This window comes from Panthera uncia, assembly GCF_023721935.1.
Source record: "Panthera uncia isolate 11264 chromosome B3 unlocalized genomic scaffold, Puncia_PCG_1.0 HiC_scaffold_1, whole genome shotgun sequence".
Lineage (NCBI taxonomy): Eukaryota > Metazoa > Chordata > Mammalia > Carnivora > Felidae > Panthera > Panthera uncia.
Window position 1 is genome coordinate 122,491,594 of NW_026057582.1, and position 23,877 is coordinate 122,515,470.

A 23,877-nucleotide genomic window follows, 5' to 3' on the forward strand; every position below is an offset into this window, starting at 1 on the left:
TATCTCAAGGTTTGAGTAAATAGAAACTTGATTACCATTTATTTCTAATCATTTATAATTTCCTCTTTAATCCAACAGCATTTAAAATCCATAAGTATATTTAAATTTTTACAGATGCAGTCTTTGTTGTTGTTATCCTACTGTTGTTTATTTCTAGTTTTATTCCTTGATATGTAGACTACATGATTTCTGATACCTGAAATCTATTGAAATAGGAAATCTCAAAGGAATTGGGGAATAATGTCTGGTGGGGTTTTGTTAATGATCTATGAGTGCTGAAATAAACGTGTATTCTCAGTTTATTGGAAACACTTCTCATCGCTTCTCGGCCTTTTGGCTAAGATCAAGTGGAAACAGTTCTTAACATTTAGCTGTCAGATCAAACTTGGCAATTAGGTAATTTAATTTTAATTTTTAATTTAATTAATTTTCGTTTAAAAATTTTTTTAATGTTTATTTATTTATTTTAAGAGAGAGAGATCTAGGGAGGGGCAGAGAGAGAGGGAGAGAGAGAATCCCAAGCAGGCTCCTTGCTGTCAGCACAGAGCCTGATGTGGGCCTCAAACCCATGAACTGTGAGATCATGACCTGAGCTGAAATCAAGAGTCAGATGCTTAACCAACTAAGCCACCCTGGCACCACTGCACATCTTTTCAGAAGAATTAATATACTGAGTGACAACCACAAATGTACTTATGAAATCTCTTTATTACCACAGACAAAGGGGTTTTCCTTTTTCCAGTAATCTTGAAATCCATTGTTGCACACTTAAGGCAGAACCAGGAAAAATGTGCTTGTCTCCCCTCAGGATGATGAGCCTCCAGCCAAAGGGAAGAAAAAGAAAAAGAAGAAGAAGGAGGAAGAGATCGACATTGATGTGGATGACCCTGCTGTGAGTCGGTTCCAGTACCCCTTCCACGAGCTGATGGTGTGGGCCGTGCTGATGAAACGCCAGAAAATGGCGGTCTTCCTCTGGCAGCGAGGCGAGGAGAGCATGGCCAAGGCCCTGGTGGCCTGTAAACTCTACAAGTCCATGGCCCACGAGTCCTCTGAGAGCGAGCTGGTTGATGACATCTCCCAGGATTTGGACAACAATTCAAAGTTAGTGTCTCAAGGGAATTTAAGAACCAGGAAAAACTATTGTCCTGAGTACTTGTCCCTTTGGGAGGGTGGGCAAATGTATTTTTCACTTGGGTACAATTATCTTTTTTTTTTTCATTTTTTTTTAATGTTTATTTTTGAGAGAGAGAGATAGAGCACAAGTGGGGGAGGGACAAAGAGAGGGAGAGACACAGAATCCGAAGCAGTCTCCAGGCTCTGAGCTGCCAGCCAGAGCCTGACAAGGGGCTCAAACCCATGACCTGAGCTGACGTCAGACGCTTAACCAACCGAGCCACCCAGGCACCCCAAGTACAATTATCCTTAAAGCTTGTTCATAAATCATTTTGTCTATCATTTCATATTTTTTCTTCTCTCTGTGGTATTTCTAGACTGTCACTGTTTTGTTTTTTTATTTATACTTTCCAAGTGCTTCTCAGTTTTTCTCCAACTTAGATGGGACAGGACAGCCTGAGGGGCCTGAAGGTGGGCATCTCCCTTCCCACAGGCCATTAGGCTCTAATAATACCCCAATAGGGTAGGCTCTGGCTAACTTGTTTCTCCTTCAGGCAGGCCTAGTTAAGGAGACCAGAGTACGCCAACATATTTCAGAATGGTTCCTTTTCCCCTCCCTGTGCTGGCAGCATGAGGGGATTTCCCTCTCATCTCTGTGAGAACTTGGTGGAGCTCTTGGAGGTAAAACTCACAAAAATGTGAGCACACTTCCCTAAGACTGGGCCCCTCCCCTGGAGTTATTAAGTCTCAGACTTGTCCTCACAGAGCCTCCAACAATTTATCAGTTACAGTTTGAGTTTTCCTGCCCCAGCTCTGGTTCCAGAGGTTTCTGCTCTGGTATGTCATGAGTCTCTATATCTGCTGGTCTATCTCTACAGTTATGGGAGCAGCAGTTTGCCCTGTGACCTTACTTCTCTGATGAATTTAGAAGAGTTGTTGATTTTCAGTTTGTCTAACTTTGTGCTTCATGTTAGCACAGAATGGTGACTTCCAAGCCCCTACCATGCAGAACTAAAAACCAGAAGTCCCAGCACAACTTTATAGACTCATGAGCTTGGGGCATAAACAAGCAACTCTGCCAACATCCAGCATCTTTGTTTTCTGAAGCACACTGCTTTTATTTTGGACTCAATGATTTCTAAAGTCACTAGTTGACTTCTAAACATTGGGAACTCAAGCCTATCTAAAAAATGGGAGACGTTCCCATCTCAGTGGGTTGGTAAATACCATCCCTCTGCTTCTTGGAGGATTGTCATGGTAATGTGTCACCTCACAGCCTGTGGGACCTAAGGCCAGAGAGCATTCCTCTTCAGGGAACAGACAAGGCCATTCCTCCACACAGAATTCCTCCTATCTACATCCCTCAGCTCATAACTGGAATAAAATCTTACAGAAAATAAAGAAACAAAAACAGAGAGGGGCGATCACTCTGGGACTTCATCTTAACCACATTCCATGAAAAATGTTGAAGGTACAGGGAATGTTTACAACAGTCATTGAATGTTTGAATGAGGGCCATGTAGAAAATGGAATGAAGTTTATGTTTATAATTCAACTTGCCATCCTCTCCTCCTCTCCCCCAACTTGGCTCCCATTACTTCCCCCTCCTCCACCTCCAACCACTAGGCCCTCACTGCTCTAGGCCCCCATGACAACTAGAACTTGTCTCTATCATAGCCCTAGGAACGTTGAATTTTCTTGTGACCATTGTGTTATTGAAGTATTGCACACAGGCAGGGAAAGGCACACGTACAAATGTATGGCTTGATGACTGTTCACAAACAGAACACACCAGGATGACCAGCACCTAGATGAAGAAACGGGACCTTACCCAGACCTGCCAGTATTCCTGGTGTCCCCTTTCCTGTACCCTCCACAAAGGGTAGTCCTTATTCTGACCTCTATTGCCATAGAGCTTTGCTGTCCTTTCTGTCTGCATCCCTGTTCTGTGAAGACTTGAGGGAAGAGAACTTTGTCTTCTCGTCTCTGAGTGCCTGAGGCCTGAGAGGCACATTTGGGGTCAATCTAAACTCCATTTGCAGCAAGAGCAGTCAGCCCCCCAACACAACTGAGCACAGAGCCCCGGCCCCAGCCATTCCCACCTGGCAACATACCCTGGGAGCTTCTGGGGTATGCAGAGGATTGGAAATCAAGATTCTGTGTCCTGGGCTCCATGATGTGTCTGTGGATATGTCTCTCTCACAGTGTGTGTAGCCACTGCAGCGTCAGCTCTGACTGTGCTCCCTTCTCTTCAGAGACTTCGGCCAGCTTGCCGTGGAGTTGTTAGACCAGTCCTATAAGCACGATGAGCAGATCGCCATGAAACTGCTGACCTATGAGCTGAAGAACTGGAGCAACTCCACCTGCCTCAAGCTGGCAGTGGCGGCCAAACACCGGGACTTCATCGCTCACACCTGCAGCCAGATGCTGCTGACAGACATGTGGATGGGAAGGCTGCGAATGAGGAAAAACCCCGGCCTAAAAGTACGTATGGCTTATTGTCATAATGGTAACAAGTGACACCTGTGTGAGCTCTTACTCTGCACCTTGCAGAGCCAGGCATTCCTGTGGATTATTTCATTTATTCCTCTGAGCAGCCCCATGAGGGAGATGCTTGCCTTACAGATGAAAAACCTGAAGCTTCAAGGTTGACTTGCCTAGGATCTGAGCTGGTAAGGTGTGGGTCCAGGCCCTGAACCCAGGTGGCCTAATGCCAGACCTAACTGGTGTGCCTGGCTCACAGAGATTGGAGTTCACCCTAACTAACCACATCCCAGGACAGGCCATCTTCCTGCCATTAAATCAGGCACCTGAACTCTGTTTCTATAGATCCTGTTACAACTCTGAAACTGTGTGATTATATATATTTTTAATGTTTATTTTTATTTTTGAGAGAGACAGAACATTAGAAGGGGAGGGGCAGAGAGAGAAGGAAACACAGAATCTTAAGCAGGCTCCAGGCTCTGAGCTATCAGCACAGAGCCCGACGTGGGGCTCAAACTCACGAACCGTGAGATCATGACCTGAGCCGAAATCGGACACTTAACCAACTAAGCCACCCAGGCGCCCCTGAAATTATGTGATATTATTTTAATTGGCAACATTTCATTATATGGGGTTTATAAGAGAATATGAAGTTATAGTAGGGTTTGAAAGGCTGTAGTCGGTACAAATTGTATTGTGATCAAGTCTTAGCTCTGCTGTTTAGTACTGTTAACTAGTAGGTAAGAGAAGATTCTAATCTTCAAATAATCCAGCTCCCTCACAGCAATATTATGCCAATCTCATGGGATTGCCATGAGAGTAAAGAAAAGACATCTTATGTTATATTGTGTAGTGTGGTTCTGGCAAATAGAAGGCATTTCATTTCTTAATAATATGAATGTTATACCTTGCCCTCATATGAAAACTGAGCAGTGGGATTAAAAGTCTGTCAGGTTAAATGAGTATAAGGAGTCAGTGAGATCCAAGAAGGAAGGAATCAAGAAGAACAGAAATGAGTCCAATAAATAGATGGAATGACCAAGAGGCTACAAGTGTCAGGGATAAAGGTCAAGGAAACAAGAACAGTTTCTTAACAAGAAAATCTTTAACGAGAACATAGAAGGGGGATCAGATTTCAAGTAAAACAAAAATGCACACAAAAGTTAAGGCTCGGTTACGATTCAAATTAAAACTCAGAATGATTTTGAGCAACTGGTAGTGTGTAAAAAAAAGACCATTTGACCTCTGATATCAAGAACATGATCCTTTAGTGGTACCAGAATTCTGCATTAAAATTGCCATATGGCCACACAATAAACAATATTTATATAGTAATAAAAATGGAAATGCTTTTTATTGGTTTTTCAGTTTTTGGAATAGTCCCATAGACAAAGCACTGAAGACTCGAATATGATTCCTTAAACAGAATACAAATGCCACCAAGTATAAAATACAAAAAGCAGACACCTACCTAGGTGGCTCAGTCAGTTGAGCATCTAACTCTTGGTTTCAGTTCAGGTCATGATCTCGTGGTTTGTGGGATCAAGCCCAGTATCAGGCTCTGGGCTGACAGTGCAAAGCCTGCTTGGGATTCTCTCTCTTGCCCTCTCTTTGCCCCTTCCCCACTTGCTCTCTCTTGGAATAAATAAATAAACATTTTTTAAAAAAAGAAAATACAGGGGCACCTGGGTGGTTCGGTCAGTTAGGCATCTGACTTCGGTTCAGGTCATGATCTCGCAGTCTATGACCCCACATGGGGCTCTGTGCTGACAGCTTGGAGCCTGGAGCCTGCTTCAGATTCTGTGTCTCCCCTCTCTCTCTACCCCTCCCCCACTTGTGCTGTGTCTCGCTCTCTCAAAAATAAATGTTAAAAATTTTTTTTTAAAAAAGAAAATACAAGGGGCGCCTGGGTGGCGCAGTCGGTTAAGCGTCCGACTTCAGCCAGGTCACGATCTCGCGGTCCGTGAGTTCGAGCCCCGCGTCAGGCTCTGGGCTGATGGCTCGGAGCCTGGAGCCTGTTTCCGATTCTGTGTCTCCCTCTCTCTCTGCCCCTCCCCCGTTCATGCTCTGTCTCTCTCTGTCCCAAAAATAAATAAAAAACGTTGAAAAAAAATTTTTTTTAAAAAGAAAATACAAGAATCAAAGGCAAAGCTGGGAAAAACTGGGTGGTAGAAGGAGGAAGGGAGGGTGGTGAGAAGGATAATATCCCATATTATAATGTGGGGAATCGAGACTATCAAAAGCTGTTGAAACAAGAGAAAAAGATTTCAGTTCATGATATAAAGTTACAAAGATAACCTTGTAGGAACTGAAAACATTCATGTGGCTATTAAAAATGGGAGCAGAGGAATAGATGAAACGAGATCAAGTCTTGTCTAAAATAATAGGATGTCAGGGCACCTACGTGGCTCAGTCAGTTAAGCATCCAACTTGGGCTCAAGTTACGATCTTGCAGTTCCCAAGTTCAAGTCCCGCATTGGGGTTTCTGCTGTCAGTGCGGAACCCACTTCAGATCTTCTGTCCCCCTCTCTTTCTGCCCCTCCCCTGCTTGTGCACTCTCTCTCTCTCTCAGAAATAAATAAACATTAAAAAAATAGGATGTTAATAGGTAGTACTTAAACTAACAAAGAAATAGCAATATAAAACGTCACTCATGTTGTTAAAAATATGAAGTTATTAAAAAAACTAAAATCAGAAATAGTTAAAAGTGATTATCCCAAAATATGATTCAAAAATACTTCTTGAAGACAAATGATATGAAATTACATATTGAAAAAAAAACACTTTCTAGACACATATATCAACCCAGAACAACCAACATCAACACACATTTTTAAATTACTGGATCTTAATGAAAAAGAAAAAACTCCCTGGGCATCCAGGCAAACACAACAACAACCAAAGTGAAAGTTACTTATAAGGGAAAGAAAATTAGATTATAATCAGACTTCCAGCAGCAACCACTTGTGTCAGAGAAAAAATTGTAGTGTGTCATATAAAGATACTCCCAGAAGGAAAATGACAGACCAGGATTTTATATCCAACAAAAGTGACTGTTAAATATAAAATGTATACACAAACCATTACCAACAGGCAAGGACCCCAGGAAATATTGTTCTTATGAGCCCTTTCTAAAGACTCTATTAGGTAATGAGCTTCCAAGAACCACAGTAACCAAAGAGGCATCAGTATAAGGACTAATGGTAAGCCTCAGATATATATTTACATATAGTGCTGAGACTAGGGGAGGGTTAAGAGGGAGAGAGTATAGTATGCAATGGCTATGTGTTCTGATAATATAGATATAATACAACCTTTTTAATTTTTTTTTAACGTTTATTTATTTTTGAGACAGAAAGAGACAGAGCATGAACGGGGGAGGGTCAGAGAGAGAAGGAGACACAGAATCGGAAACAGGCTCCAGGCTCTGAGCCATCAGCCCAGAGCCTGACGCGGGGCTCGAACTCACGGACCGCGAGATCGTGACCTGAGCCGAAGTCGGACGCTTAACCGACTGAGCCACCCAGGTGCCCTAATACAACCTTTTTAAAAAAGAGGAGAGAATTGAAACACCTATGCAAAAAAAAAAAAAAAAAGTAACTCTTCAGTAATCATAATCAATAGCAGTAGTATTAACATTGTTATTCTGAAACTATAAAGCAACTGAATAAGGAGGGGTATTTTAATTCTATCATGTCTGTCCTTTAGAACTAGGATTCAGTGTGTAGCAAAAGGAAACACAGCTATGGTCTAGAAAGGGGTAAATGAAAAGCCTATAGTGTTTAAATGGAAGCATCAGTACAAACTCATTCCATCTCTGAGCAATGAAAAGCCTGGACACAATGACCTACTGAAAAGCAGTGAACATCTCCAATGCCCAGATTGTGGTCTTGCAATACCATTTCCCACTAACTGGGGCCAGAACTTCTTGGAGAAATGATTCGTTCCAGATCTGGAGCAAGAAAATTCCAAGATAAGCCTAGAACATCTTGACATACCAGATGGCAAAGAAGCTATCAAAGATCAGTAGGGTAAGAACGGGGGACAGAGGAGCCCACTCAAAGAGGCTTCCACTGGCCAAAAGAGACGTTCTATTCTATTTCTTTGGTCTATTCATGCACCTACACCCTACTATCTTAATTACTGATTATTTGTAATATAACTTTTAATGTACGGTAGAAGTAGCCCTTTTGTGGTATCCTTAACAATGTATCACTGAGGGGGCACCTGGGTGGCTCAGTTGGTTAAGTGTTCGACTTCAGCTGAGGTCATGATCTCGTGGTTAATGAGTTTGAGACCCACATTGGGCTCTGTGCTGACAGGCTCAGAGCCTGGAGCCTGCTTCAGATCCTGTGTCTCCCTCTCTCTCTCACTCTCTGTCTCTGTCTCTCTCTCTCTAAAATAAACATTTTTTAAAATTAAAAAATGTATTATTCAATATAACATATTAATATTCATATATAAATATATACTTAATAAATATATAATATATAAATATAAATAATAGTTATTGTTTAATATTAAAATATTATAATAGTTAATTGTTTAATGATATACTATAATATTTTATTATTTAATAATATAATAGTTTATTATTTAATAATATAATGATAATATACTATTATAATAATTTTTATTATTAAAAAATAATATTGGAGATACACATCAGTTATTTCTACATAAAATATTTTTTATCTACTTCACTATCAGTATTACTATATTTTGTTTATTTGTTCTCATTTATTATATTTTAATTTAAAGATTTACCCGCTTTGAAACTCAATATAAGCTCCTTGCTTTTAAGACACAATTCCACACAATACTGCTTGCTGTCTATCTAAAATAATGTGATGAAAGTACTTACAGTTTTCAGTTGCAGCTCTACCAACTCTTATTCAGTGTATCAAACAGAATAAGCCACAGAACATCAGAGCTTATCTCTATAAACCTGTTTTAGGACAAATCAATTTGTTGAGTGGTGCTGAAGGTCATAATTTAAAATTTTTATATATACTAGGAAAATTTTCTAGAATTACCATAGCTTAGAAATCTAAAAATTAAAAAAAAAATCTTTTTTATCATCCTATATAGGTTATAATGGGGATTCTTCTTCCCCCTACCATCTTGTTTTTGGAATTTCGCACATATGATGACTTCTCATATCAGACATCCAAGGAAAATGAAGATGGCAAAGAAAAAGAAGAGGAAAATGTGGTCAGTGATACCCTTGGCCATAACAGTATCAATTGACTTTCATTCTCAAAATTGTTGAGATTTCTCTTACCATGAATTTAGAAACCATAGTAATTGGGGAAATTTGTATAATTCTTTATTTTTTAAAAAAATATCTGTTAAATACTGTGCATTTCCCATTTACCAACCTGCTTGCTGTGTGCTGTTCTCTGTTTTCCAGGATGCCAATGCAGATGCTGGTTCAAGAAAGGGCGATGAGGAGAATGAGCACAAAAAGCAAAGAAGCATTCCCATTGGCACAAAGATCTGTGAATTCTATAACGCTCCCATTGTCAAGTTCTGGTTTTACACAGTAAGGCTTCCTCCTTCGCATTGGCCATCTAACATGTTTTGAATATGCAGGATTGTTAGAATCAAGAAACATGTCAAAGGCTTTTAAAAATGTTTTAAAATTCACCAAATTAAAATGAATTATGAAAACAAAACTGGGACTAATTCAGATCTTCACCTAAAATTGTATCTGGATATCTTGATCTATATTTTACATGCATGTAGGAATGTGGCCATCCTAGCCCCAAATACACCATTTCATAAAGCAAAATAGTCTTATTTGCTTAAGATGAAGGATTTTTTTTAATGCTCTCAGTAATACAAACTTAGGGAACTATAGCTTTATTTTTAAACGGACACAGATGACTGGTGATTTAAAGAGCAGACTCACAGTTAACCATTTTTTTCATAAAACTAGAGGGGCCACTAAAGAAATGTGGTTGAACCCAGGTCATAAACTCCTAGACCAGGGGAACAAATTAAGGCCTCTACACTCTGAAATGCACACCAAATTGACCACAGTCTGGCTTCACACTCTCCTCCAGCTGCCTTAGGTGGCCACTGTCTTGGCATCTCCAATAGTGTGGCCATCTATAACCAGAGAAGACTCAGTCTCACACATTCATGCTGGGACATCCACAGATGGGCAGATGGGAAGGCTCCCAGCTGCGGGAGGTCCCAGGAGGCACACAAAGGCTCCCACAACCTTGCAGTCTGGGGAGGTTGGGACAAGACTACTCATGAAACCCCAAGCACCAAGCTTCAGCCTCTGCCAGGCAGGCCCTGGCACTGTGGCTCCATTTGAGACTAGGCAGGGACAGGCGATGGGAGGTGAGGAGCTGGGTCCAAAGCTATGAATGAGGCAATCGGCAGGGGGGTAAGCAGTGGGCAAGAGGAAGGCTGCATGTGGATCCAGATCAACTATGCACCTGGACACCCAACCTTTTGGTAGTCACACCTGGTGTGGTGGCAGAGCCACTGCTGCCCATCTGCTCTGGTAAGGACCAGCTGAGCACTGGCCTGGACTTCAGGAGAGCTCAGCATAGGGTGGGGCCACACCCTATGTAGAAGACCCCCAGTGTCACCCTGCCCCTCGGACTGCTAGCTCTGGCCCAGTGGGAGGGTGTGACATGTTTCATAGCTTCCCAGGGGATTCCGACATGGCCCAGTTTGGAGAATTCTGATTCCTCTGCAAGGAATAAATCATGGATTCAAGGGATTTTACTGTATTACTGGTAAAGCTTATGCAATTGGGAGGGGTGGGGGTGAATCTTAAAAAATAAGAACTGCCGAATCACAGATGCACAGTTGCTAGAACACTCCCCCCTTACCCCCATAACTCCTGAAGAGGCCTGTGCCAGTGAGGCTCCAGAGGTGAAGATTCATCAGCTCCACAGTGAATCAACCTCAGACCACCTCCTTCCCACCTGATACCTCACTCTCATATACCTCCAAACTCGGCATCTTTTCTTGCCACAAAGATAGGAAGCTTGCCGTGGCCACACAGCAAACCACAGATATGTGAGCCCTAATTGTGGGGACTCGAGGCAGCTCTGTGCATCAGGGCAGACAGCTCTCACCCCCTCCCTTCTAACCTCCCACATCCACTAACAGTGAAAAGATTCAAGAGGGAAATTTGCAAGGCAGGGAGAGAAAGTAACATTTTCCAATTTCCAGGAATGTAGAAGTCACATGAGTGAAATATTAAAATTTTCTTGTTTCTCATAATTTTGAGCAGCTCCGTAATTCCCCCATGAGGGTGATAGTAGCCACAAATACATCTTCATTTAGAAGATGAAATGCCAGTGCCCATACGATCCTAAAGTATAAAATGCCTCCCGACCTGCCTCAAAGTTTATCTGCACTGGTGATGTGAACAGAAAGTTCCTCTAGGTGAGTCAGTCCAGCTGGAAACGAAAATTTGTTCTTGAAGACCTGTCAACCTGAAAACAGGATTTCAAAGTGTGTTTCCAGCATGTGTTATCTCCCCAAACACAGCTAACTTTTGTTCTGCCCTTCAGATATCGTACTTGGGTTACCTCCTGCTATTCAACTATGTCATCCTGGTGCGGATGGACCGCTGGCCTTGTCTCCAGGAGTGGATTGTCATCTCCTACATCGTGAGCCTGGCATTAGAGAAAATACGAGAGGTGATTACCCCAAAGGCCCGTCCCAGCCCCACTAACCACTGACTTTAATTCAGATATAGCTTCTTATTGCAAAAGCACTTCATGAAAATCACAAGTGCCATGGGACCTTTTTCCTCTCTTGAGGTATCACAATCCCAAATGTATTTTATTCTTTTGCTTAAGATTTCTATGTCTTCTGCTTCCAACTGAATCTGAATTTGCAAATCAAAACACAAGGCAAAATAAATCTTTAGTAGCAAAAAACATAGTCTCAGTGCCTATAAAAGCAACAGTAAATGCTGCCAGATACCTGAGATAAACCAATTTCCACAACTGATGTTTTCTGGGAACTGAACCTAGAAACAGAGAGAGACACAAGATGACATTTTTCCTACAATTTAGGACTCAGAATCATGCCCGGGCTCCCTCTACCACCTCCAATGGGGATTCTTCCTTCTTATTAAGGAAGGGCTCTCAGCAGGGGAAATAGGGCCAGGTAATTTTCTAACATCATCCACAAGTTTTAATTCACTACATTAGGTTGTAAAGGGAAAGCTGATATCCAAGAAATATGAATTTGAACTGAAAAAGCACAAAGAAGGATTCACATTCTTTTCCACCTGACATAAAACCAGGACTGTTGTTTTGCAATTATTACTAACCCTTCCTCACTGAAAAAAATATTACTGGCAACTTCACCCCACAGAGAGAGTTTGATGCTGTCAGTCTAACAAGAGCCTGAGAAAGAAAAAAAGTGCCAAATCCAACATTTTACAGCCCATCTCCTTTGCTACTGCGCTTTCTTTTCTAGTTGGGCTCCATCAAACTCTGAAGATGTTACAAGTGGGATTTCCCAAGTGGCCTGCGATATCATCCCTAGTGCCACCATGATCTTGCTGAGTATCAGCCATGTGCTAAGATTTCCTCCAGTTACAGAAAGAGGGTAGCCCTCAGCCAGTATGGATGAGCTTTTAAATTAGTGAATCCCTTCTGTGTTGGCCAAAAAATAGCCACCACCCCATCCCACTCACGGGGTCCCCAGGACCTACCCAGTCTCCATAACTAAAGGGGTACCACATGGCACAGCACCCCGCCTCCCACTGCAGGGTCCATGGGGCTCACTGTGTGTGTACCTGTGCATGCTGGTTTTTCAATATTTTCCGTTTTACTCTGAGGAAATAGTGATTTTTTAATCAGTGGTGATTTTTAAAGGGTAATATCTTAAGCAGGAAAATCATTTAATTTCCTCCCGACTTCTCCTATCTACATTGCAAAGGAATTGTGGCAAACATCTCCTAGCCCGATTCTGCCATCTCCACCAGGTGGATTACCCTTTTGTGAGTCCACACGGGTGTGTCTCCCCTCTAGACTTTTCCTCCTGGACTAACTCAGGAACATGGGCTGATGGGCACATATCCAGAGTATTAAAAAGAAATCAAGAGGCAGCTGTTTTAATTACACCAAGAGGAACATAATTTAGAAGGCATTTCCTGAGAGTTTGTGAAACACTGCATCTAGGAATATAGAGGATTCCATGGAATTTCCCTTTCGAGATATCTTTCAATGCCTGAGAAGATTAGTGTGTAGAGGTCTTCACCAGGAAATGGGACCAGATGCCCTGGAATGTTCCACCAGTCCTATCTTTCCAAGATTCTGAGATGCGGCTTCCAACACAGCATTCCTTGTTCATTGTTCTTTGTTTTCAGATCCTCATGTCAGAACCAGGAAAACTCAGCCAGAAAATAAAAGTTTGGCTTCAAGAGTACTGGAACATCACGGATCTTGTGGCCATTTCCATGTTCATGATTGGAGCAATCCTTCGCCTACAAAAGCAGCCATACATGGGCTATGGTCGAGTGATCTACTGTGTGGATATCATCTTCTGGTACATCCGTGTCCTGGACATCTTTGGTGTCAACAAGTATCTGGGGCCTTATGTGATGATGATTGGAAAGATGGTTAGTACTGACATCCCGTTAGTAACTAGAGATGCTGTGGTTGTGGTTAGAACCTGAGACCAAGCCTTGGGTGTGGCTTTGTCAGATTTCATTTGGTCTTTCCTTTGCAATTAGTTTCTTACAGGAAATGTTTTTTGCTTTAAGATACATAGTTTTCCTACACATTAATATGGTATATATATACAGTACATACTGCTTTATACAGAGGTATATATATATATATATATATATACTGTATCTATGTATATACTAATACTGCATGTGTGTGTGTATATATATATGTTTATATATATAGCAATAATCTGGTTTATAACATGTGGTAAAAGCCAGAGACAAATAGGGCCCACGGTCACTCCACAACCTGTATTCCAATATTCAGCCCATGTACTCTGGCCTGAGGGTAATTCATGTGATTAGGCCAAGTCCATGGCAACATTTCTTCCAGAATAGGCCATACTATATGGAAAAAAAATGAGTCAGCATATCATCCTTACATCACCTAAAACAGCTTCAGTGTTAGGACCGGACCCAGAAGAAAGGAAGTATCTTAAATTTACAAATAACACTTCATAGCGCACGTGGCTTTGAGTAAAAGGATATATGATTTAGCTTATCCTGGCAAGGGCCCTCATCTTCAGAGATGTCCAAAATTAGGAATTATACCAGTTCAGTATCCACAGTAAATAGAGCACTGCTCACTGTAACCACTCAGCATTTGTGTAATGAATGAATAAATATCATTCTGTATTCTCAATTCATTATCTTGTTTTCTTAGATATCTCCTCCTCTGACTCCTTAGTTTCCCTTACAAATTCCCATGTTTCCCCCATAATTCTTCCCTTTCTTCATTTGCACTCGTAGTTATGAGAGGACTATTTGTTTATGGGCAACAGTAGAGGAGAAGAAAGAATGAGAACAAATGAGGGAGTCAATGTTCTAGAATAAGATGTATGTATTGCATGGTGTATAAAAACTAGGAGCCCATGGCTAAGATGGAGAGAAGAGAAAGAGACTCTCTTCTTCCTAATTAAGCACTCATGAAGTCTTTGGGGAGAGCATTACAATGAACCAGGTGAACCTCGCCCATGAGTCAAGACACATGTTTTCTCTACTCAGATGATTGACATGCTGTATTTTGTGGTCATCATGCTGGTTGTGCTGATGAGTTTTGGAGTAGCCCGTCAAGCCATTTTGCACCCAGATGAGGAGCCTTCTTGGAGACTGGCCCGAAACATCTTCTACATGCCCTACTGGATGATCTATGGAGAGGTGTTTGCAGACCAGATAGACCGTAAGAATAGAATTCATAGTAAGATTCTCTTCCCTGCTTCTGAGGCAGATGATCAGTTCCAAATTAATGGAAGAGCATGTGTTAATTTGGAAATAAATTACTTTTTATTCTGCCATGAGCATCAAATCATTTTATGAAGGAGTAAGTGCAGAATATGAAATGTAGATTTTTGAGACATCAGTCATTTCTTCTCTTCTAAAAACCATTAACCAGAATTTTGAGTCTGATCACTTTAGCTGGACCTGGTGAATATCTTATCACATGAATGCAGCATCAGCGCCAATATCCTAATATTTCTTCAACGTAAATTTCTTTCTACTCCAAGGCAGAGCTAGTAGTGTTGTTCCAAGAGAATGAGATAGCGAGCATGGCAAGGTGACTGGTGTCTTGTGTCATCCTCTTCTTCAAGCCTCTTCTCCAAAGGCCATTTTCCATGTGGCTATCAATTTCCTCTTCACTTATGCAGTTCAAATTTTGTTGTTAATTGTTATTGTTATTATTATGATTAAAAATAATCAGGATGTTAGCAGAGGAAATAAGCCATAATCCTGTATGGATTTCTGGGTGGTGCAGGCCCCAGCCCCTCCCCAGGCTGAGTTGGTAGATCATGGTGTCTCTTGTGTGGTAGGTTCTTCAGATCTGTTCTTGTGTCTGCCCCCATATTTTCATTTGCATGTTGTACTCTGTCACAAAGCATCAGAATGTTATTTCCAGTGTTCTGCTTCTTGGGGATAGGTTTTGAATATCCTCCACTTGTATGAAACACACAGTTGTCAAAACATCGTCTGCCACTGGGTTAGACTGATAACTAGTTCATACAATGCCTTCTACCTAGTTTTCAGAACATAACTCCAAACACATTATCATGACAAGTATCTCAAAGTCAATGCAAGATATTGAATGTGTCTGTAGCTTGGTAAACCAGAATGTAAAAATCTAATTTGGTTTCCAAAGAATATTTACTTAGGTAAACATATGATCCAGACATAAATTGTAATATTTTTAATTTTTTATTATTAAATTTGCTAATGAGAAGATAAAGAGGCAAATGAGTATATTTTCATTAAATGTAGGTTTTTGATTCTTTATCTGATTATTGCATAATAATTTTGCATTTCTTTGTGCTTATAAGGTATGTGAATTGGGATATAGAGAATGCCTGATTGGTTAACCAGTTGATTAAAATGATCATCTGCCAGTAGCCTCATATCTTTTTCACAGTATTTTTTTTTTCAACATTTTTTATTTTATTTTTGGGACAGAGAGAGACAGAGCATGAACGGGGGAGGGGCAGAGAGAGAGGGAGACACAGAATCGGAAACAGGCTCCAGGCTCTGAGCCATCAGCCCAGAGCCTGACGCGGGGCTCGAACTCACGGACCACAAGATCGTGACCTGGCTGAAGTCGGACGCTTAACCGACTGCGCCACCCAGGCGCCCCTTCACAGTATTTTTTAACTAGTGAGCTTCTTATTGCTTTATAACATATGGTAAAATCAATATTCATGAAATATATGTATATATTTCCTAGTATTAATAATGTCTATAATTTCCTCTACATAGACCACTGTTTCCAAGCATGAATCTATAATTCCCAAGCTTGAATACTTTGCATTTGTTGACACCAAAACCGTTCTTAAGTTGCTAATCATGTGTTTTACTTTTCTCTCAATTGTCATCTCATTTTCTTTCCTCCCTTCCTGTCATAACTAAAAAATAAAATCCTGCTTCCAATCGCTATATAGTCTACGCCATGGAAATTAATCGTAAGTTTACACAGAATTGATGACTCTAGTTCATGAAATGTGTGTATTCATCAGTCTCTTCCTAAGCTAATTACTGATAGCCTTACGCTGGTCTTAAATATTCCTCTTGTTTTCTGATGTTAATACTCTTTTAAACTGTAAGTAAAAAGTAGGTAGACGATAAATTTATGGCAATTACTTCACTGATCACTTTTGCAATCATTCTATTTTTTAGTTCAGGACATAGGTCCCATAGGATCAAAGTGGCATTTTGAATGAGCAGAGAAAGGATGATTTTCCAAAATGATCCCAGAACTGTTGATTAACAAATTTGAGGGTAGAGGGCATCGTACCTCCTTCCTCATAACAAAATTATTTCCAAAGTTCACGTACAAGTGAAATTAAGGAGACAACATAAGCTGATCTCAAGTAATCAGAAGACACAATAACTTTCTAATGGATAACAGTACAGAAAAAAACAAAGATCTATCTGCTTAGAAATTAAGAACTTCTGTATATGAAAAACACAAAGAAAGAAACAGGAAAACGTTTACAAATACAAGTCAAGAATGACTATCTCTGAGTGCAGAAATGAGCTTCTTATTTTCTTTGTAGGAGATATTTTCACATGAAAAATTATTGCTTATGAAATCAGGGGAAAATCGTGTTAAAAAAGAAATAGATCGTTTAACGGCATAAGTAAGTTATTTATTCCATTCATTCTATGTAAAAAGCAAGTACAACAAGACAAATTTTGTTGCAGCTCCTTGTGGTGACAACCAGTATGATGAGGAAGGCAAGCGGCTCCCTCCCTGTATCCCAGGCGCCTGGCTCACACCGGCCATCATGGCGTGCTACCTACTGGTAGCCAACATCCTGCTGGTGAACTTGCTCATTGCAGTTTTCAAGTATGTGTCATGGCTGGGTGCCTATTAGTAATTACAGTACAAATTTCCAATCTGGGGCCACGGATTTACACAGAATTTCAGGAGGGCTTTTAAAGGTGTAAAATCTTTACAACCTCTTTTGTTCAAATGTAAGCAGCCTTAGTGTATTCATGAGTCAAAATTTGACACTTACACACACTAAATTTTTCTCAATGGTTCAATATTTTTTGTTGTTGAAATACAATTAATATACAGTGTTGTATCAGTTTCAGGTGTACAATATAATGATTCAACAATTCTAAACATTACTTAGTGCTCATCATGATACATGTACTCTTAATCCCCTTCACCAATTTCACCCATCCCCCCCCCACCTCCCCTCTGGCAACCACTAGTTCTTTGCATTTAAGAGTCTGTTTCTTGTTTTGTCTCATTTTTCTTCACTTGTTTTGTTTCTTAAATTCCACAAATGAATGAAATTATATGGTATTTGTCTTCCTCTTAAATACATTTTAATTTAATTTTGTTTAGTATTTTAACACTTTGACATGTATTTTAATCTAATGAAATATTTCCTTAGATAAAAGTCTCCGGAGGTAGAGAAGATCTGATCATTATCAGAGGCACAGAAGGCAATGTCAATTTCATAAGCTATGACAATTACTGCAATATTATATAAAATACTTTCCTTATCATTTACAGAATAGAAGACAAAATGGCCTAGGAAAGAAATGGCTTACAGTATCAAATTTCTTATAAAACTTACCCATTTTGGCAAATGGGCAAATGTGTTGTGTGTGTGACCATACTTAACACATGTTGAAAAAAATATTTTCTAGCTTCTAAGATGAAAAATATGAGGGAAAAAAATCCTTCACGGAAATATAGAATCTTAGAACTGACCAGGGCTTTGGAAAGAATCTGGTTCAAACTCTTTTTCAACTGTATTAAAGGTTTAAATACTTCAAAATGCTTAGTTGAATAGCTCCTACCTTTAAAAATATGAAATAAAAATTTCCTGAGTGTATGAGTCAATAGACTACAGTGTGATGTTTTAAGAGGGCAGTAGGTAGCAGTTACAATACAATTGATTCTTAATTATTTATATGAGAAAAATGTCCTTGAGTGTAGATAATCCACATTGATAGTTAAACCAAAAAACAGGGTAGTCTAGGAGTCAGTACTAGCAGGAATTAAAAGGTCATTTCAATGTTTATTTTCATTTCAATGTGAGCAACTGATTGCCCTGGGAAATCAAAACGAAAAGGAAAATACTAATTAAACATTTACTCTTTTTAAAGCAATACCTTCTTTGAGGTAAAGTCAATATCCAACCAGGTGTGGAAATTCCAACGATATCAGCTGATAATGACATTTCATGACCGACCAGTCCTACCTCCACCAATGATCATTTTAAGCCACATCTATATAATCATTATGCGTCTTAGCGGTCGCTGTAGGAAGAAAAGAGAAGGGGACCAAGATGAACAGGATCGTGGATTGAGTATGTACAGGACTCTCTCATTTCTATCTTGGGCTAATTTCAAGGGTGTTCCAACTGGACACTACATACTACTTTAAATTGTGTGAAAACAGAACACCCTAGTCCAACTGTTGTTCTTTGTAGAATGCTTCCCATTTTATGTTGGTTTTATTCCAGTTCTGTTAGTTTATGAGTAATTAGTGTTACCAAAAGCCTGCTCATGAAAGAGATCAGAAATTGACAGAGTTCTTGAAAATGACTCTTCTATGTGGATGCAGAGTTCCTTTCAGAATGTTGTAATTTGTGGCATCTAAAGAGGATGGGAAAATTATGCTGTCCACCTGACTTTATCCATAAAACACACAAAAAAGTTTCTCCAGAAAATAATACTTGGTTTCACTCTGCGAATAGCTTTAATAGTGGTGTTTTGTGTTTAAAAAGTGAGCCATTTTGCCCCAGGGGAAGAATGATTGCTGCATATGACAACCTGTTTGTGTAACAAACAGGTTGTCGTAGTCAGAGAACTGCCTACAAGTGAAGGACAAGGGCGCTTAATTCAGATTGGGCTGGGAAATTCCTAATGACGCAACGAAATTGATTCTTCATGCACCGGGTTCGTTTCTCACTCAGCAAACATTTCTTTCCCACAGAACTATTTCTCAATGACGAGGAGCTGAAGAGGCTGCATGAGTTCGAGGAACAGTGTGTTCAGGAGCACTTTCAGGAGAAGGAAGACGAGCAGCAGTCGTCCAGCGACGAGCGCATCCGTGTCACATGCGAGAGGTGTGCCCAGCGCGGGGCCAGCAATGGGTCCTCGGGCCAAGGGTTTGTGGGCTCCTCCACCCTATTTTAAGGGCAATGGAGACGTTCATTTAAACCTTCACTCGGAGTTCTCTTGTTTGTTCAGACTGGCTTTTTTACGTGTTCGCCTCCAAAATAGTGTGAAAATCTCTAGTTGTGAAATGGTGATTGTAAATTCTTTATAGAAGTGAATGATGACAGGGGCGCCTAGGTGGCTCAGTAGGTTGAGCTTCTGACTTCAGTTCAGGTCATGATTTCATGGTTTGTGTGTTCAAGCCAGCGTGGGGCTCTGTGCTGACAGCTCATAGCCTGGAGCCTGCTTGGGATTCTGTGTCTCCCTCTCTCTGCCCCTCCACCACTCGTGTTCTCTCTCAAAAACAAATAAACATTAAAAAAATGTTTTTAAAGAAGTGAATGATGACAGGTATTGCAAATATTCCAGGCCCAAACTAAACCAAACCGAACAAAAAAGCCCTGACAGTTCTTGCCCACTCCCAAAGTGGGAGCTTTTACTCTGATACCCTGCATCAATGGAGAGAACAGGTGCAGAGCTGTGTAAATGCTAGGGAGGCCATTGTTCTCCCTGCCCTTGACTTGTCCTTGACTTTATCAAGGATGGTATTCCCTAGGAACTGACCTCCTCATCCTGCCTTAATGCTTTGGTTGCTCCTTGCCCAACCTGGCAGAGCAGAGGTAGACTCCCTCCTCTGTTCTCTGAGACTGGGAACTAAGGGAGGGGCAGCAGTGTCTGTCCCCCACAAAGGTGGAAGTGTCTAAACTAGGGCAGGATGTGTTTCACACCTGGGTCCCAACAATATCAGCATCATCCATATGGTAGTGCTTAATAAATGCAGAATGAATGAATGCGTGTGTGCACGAATCAATGAATGAGCAAATGAAGTCAGGTCAGGGAGAGCCAGAAAGAATGACATTTTCCAAATTTTACAGTATTGCTTTTCCTGAAGCTGGAAAGAGTAACCAGCAAAGGGTAGACAGGAACCATAAAACTTCACTACCTATATTTTTTTAATCGTATAATTTTAAGAACATTTATCACTTAATAAAAGAAATTTAAGATTTTTTATTATTATTTAAAGATTGTGATAATTGACAAAACATTGGTGCAAAGTGTTTAACCAACAATGAAGGTAGAAGGATGATGCCTAGGGTGATTCTAGCTTATCATTCTGTCCTTCAATACTCAGAATTAAAGTTCCCTGGTACAGTTACGTGTGTATATCAGCAGACCATCCAGTGGAAGGCCTCAACAATTAGGACAGAATTCATAATACACTTTGAAGTCTTGCTGGTGCACATTCAAGGCCAGTGACTCTGCCTCAGCCCACAGAAAAGACAATGCCCCTGGCAGCCGCAGGTCTCTGACCGCTCTCCCCTCATAGACCTAGTCACCTTGTAATCCAACCTGCCAAATTCAAGGGTTATCTGCACCAACTTTTGGCCTTAATAAGGTACATTTTCAATACAACTTTTAAATACTCCTTTGCTGTTTTAATAGTAATGACTAAGTATTCAAAATATAACAATTATTTCTTCCTGAGAAAGATAAATTACCCCAATCTTAATAATCTAAAATTTCCACTTTCTAGTTAGACATTAACTTGGATTTAATCACAGCCTGTAATTTACAATGGAAATTGTGTTTTGTTTCACTCCGTTTCTTCCTCTTCTCCCCTCCCCCAACATTGTTTGGATTTTTACCATTCTTGGAGCAACCTTCCAAGAATGTGGTTATCAGGTCACTACCAAACTGCATTTTCCTCTTGGGGCTCTGTGCACACGTAATAGGAATGAAAGTGTGCTGGGCAGTAAAAACATCTACTTCCCGTTTCCCTTGGCTGAGATCTGCAAGGGTGATGGGAGTGCATTCCTGCCCCTCCGGTTCCCTTATTGACCCTTTCTAAGCTGAACCACAGGTGAATATCAGAGACAAAAGGAGGAGGAGGTTTGGGGAGAAGATACCTTTCCTTCACTCTTAACCAGGACAGCTGAGGAGCAATTTGAGCAATTTGACACCAGTGATTACTTTTAAAATCACATTTTTGAGCACTCAGATGTCTCTGCCATTTTAAAAAATCTTCTTCACATATCAGATTGTTTTTATTTTCTGCATCACTGTTTGCCATTTGATGATTCTCCAGGTCTTCTCTCAGCTGTCATCCCCCAGCTCCATTCACTCTGCAAGGTCCAGTTAGGAGTGAGCCTCTGTGGAAGGTGCTGTTGGCATCAGTCCCTTCCGGACCTCCCTGTTGTCTGGTATCTTTCACAACCTGGGCCAGCAATTTGCATGACTCAGTCTTACAAACGTGTTCACACAGGAAGTTTAGACACTTGTGCTCCTCCTTCCATGCAGGGTGTTTTGAGGGCTCATGTGCAAGAACCAAATGCATGGCGTTCCCTTACTGTTTGGAAAGTTATATATAAAGTTCTAGCAAGTTCATCATTTTGTAAGATACAACATTTAGTCCCTCAATCAGAGATTTACGATATGATTCAGTTTTTAGTTAGGACAACACTGCCGCAGGATATTTAACCCAAAGCCCCATCCAGCATGTCCACTTTGCTGACTTAGGGCACTGTGCTCATGGTTTTTCTCCCAAACTTGGACATCCTCTTCTGTGCTCTGGGTTCTGACAGTGGCACCACTAGCCATCTCATTCAGCAAGACAGACACTATCAAATCATCCAATTGTGTTTTCTTCCCCTTCTGAACAAATCATGCCCCCCTCCTACTTCTTTCCTTCTCTGCCACTAGCAGTCTAGTACAAGCTACCATCATCTTTTTTTCACTTGAATTTCTGCACTCTGAAAGCATTGGAGCTCTGAGAGCATCTGAGCTCTCTATAATCATTTCTCCTCTTCCAATTCACTCTGCACTCACTACACTCTAATCTGGTTGCACCCCTCCCCATCAGCTCTTTAAAAGCCTTTCAGTGGTTTCTATTGCTCCCAGGTCCAGCCTCACCCTGGACTGTCTGCCCTTCATGCTTGGTATTCCAGTCTTGCTGGCCTTCCTTCATCTCCTCAAAGCCACCACTCCCTTCCTGCCACAGGGGCTTTGCACATGTTGTTCCCTCTGCCTACTCACCTTTTAGATCTCTGCTCAAATGCCAATTACTTATGGAAAACTTCCCTGACCACCTCATACCTTAGACTAGGTCAAGAAGCCTGCATGTCTCTGCATAGCAGGAGCTTGATATTTTTTAATGAATCGATGACTAAAAATTTTGTCTCCTTACTTGAATGCAAGTTTCCATCCTATTCTCAATGAATGTCAAACAGGGTATCAACTGTTCTCCCTCTATGTTCAAAACTTTGATTTTACTATTGACAACTAGGAAGTCTAAATACACAAATGTTTCTGCTACCCATGATTGTCAGGAAGGATCTCAATTATCAGTAACACCAAAACTGTCGATGCTATCAGGTGTTGTTTCTTTGCTTGAAGGTATGGATAATGTCAGATAACCAAGAGGGCTGCTGGAAGAATATTTTATAAATAACTTCTATCAGTACAACCACGGTGGAACTTGTCAACCAAAATGTACTATCTCATCATACTGGGTTAATACCAAGTAACATGTATCTTTATCAACTGGAACTTGAAGGCCATCTCTGTGTCTCTTGGAAATCCGCTGTTGAACACATCATTCCTTTTGTGGTTTGGCATCCCTTGGTGGACAGGTTCCAGAGCAATTGAGTAGGAAAGCATCTTTCCTGAAAAAACTTTGTCAGAGATTCAGCTTCCTTTTCTCGAACAATGAGAATTATGTAAGCCAGTATCTCTCCCTTTTTCCCATAGCTTCAGGGAAACTTAGCACCAAACTTAATATTTAATTATAACAAGTATATTATTATAGGTTTGGGAATACGTGGTGTCCAATGCCTCCTTATTATCTCTTCTTTACTCTTTCATATCTTCTATTTATATAAATTTTATTTTGCATGTCTGATATGTTCAAATATGCAGGCTGTAATTCACAAATTATACATTTTAATAGTTACTGGTCTTGTACTTAAGCATCTATGGGTCTTAAACTAGACAAACCTTGTACTTAAGCATCTATGGGTCTTAAACTAGACAAACCTATAATAGAAGGTTTGGATTCCCCCAAAATCTCTGGGTCAAGTGGGTTTCTTGTCATATTTGTGGATCTGGGTTAAGGTGTTGGGTTTCCTCTAAGCTTCATTAGGAAAGCAGCAGTTTGTGGACTTGAGATTTTATTTAGCATTCTCTTCCCAAGTGATCAGAAAGAGAAAATGCTGATAACAGAGACCCTAACAAGAAAGACAAGAAGGAGAGAAATGAGATCGTAAGTAGAAGATGGCATGAAAGAGAGAGGAGTCTTAGAAGGGAGATGGGTGATTCTTCTGACATAGACAAGATCATAGAAAAACAAATATGTAGTTATGGGGGAGAAGTTTGGGGAAGATTTGATCCAAATG

At 40.6% G+C, this 23,877-nt stretch overlaps 1 protein-coding gene and 1 pseudogene across 1 annotated transcript in view; both read left to right on the forward strand.

Moving 5' to 3' along the window:
* TRPM1 (transient receptor potential cation channel subfamily M member 1) overlaps window positions 1–23,877 on the forward strand; it is a 102,170-nt gene that overhangs the window by 60,783 nt on the left and 17,510 nt on the right. Inside the window, 11 exon segments of the mRNA XM_049613962.1 lie at window positions 809–1,101; window positions 3,369–3,597; window positions 8,689–8,811; window positions 9,011–9,142; window positions 11,142–11,270; window positions 12,956–13,207; window positions 14,324–14,516; window positions 16,243–16,263; window positions 17,006–17,150; window positions 18,431–18,633; window positions 19,263–19,395. Coding sequence (XP_049469919.1) covers window positions 809–1,101; window positions 3,369–3,597; window positions 8,689–8,811; window positions 9,011–9,142; window positions 11,142–11,270; window positions 12,956–13,207; window positions 14,324–14,516; window positions 16,243–16,263; window positions 17,006–17,150; window positions 18,431–18,633; window positions 19,263–19,395 — 1,853 coding nt within the window.
* On the forward strand, window positions 318–432 carry LOC125910656 (uncharacterized; annotated as a pseudogene).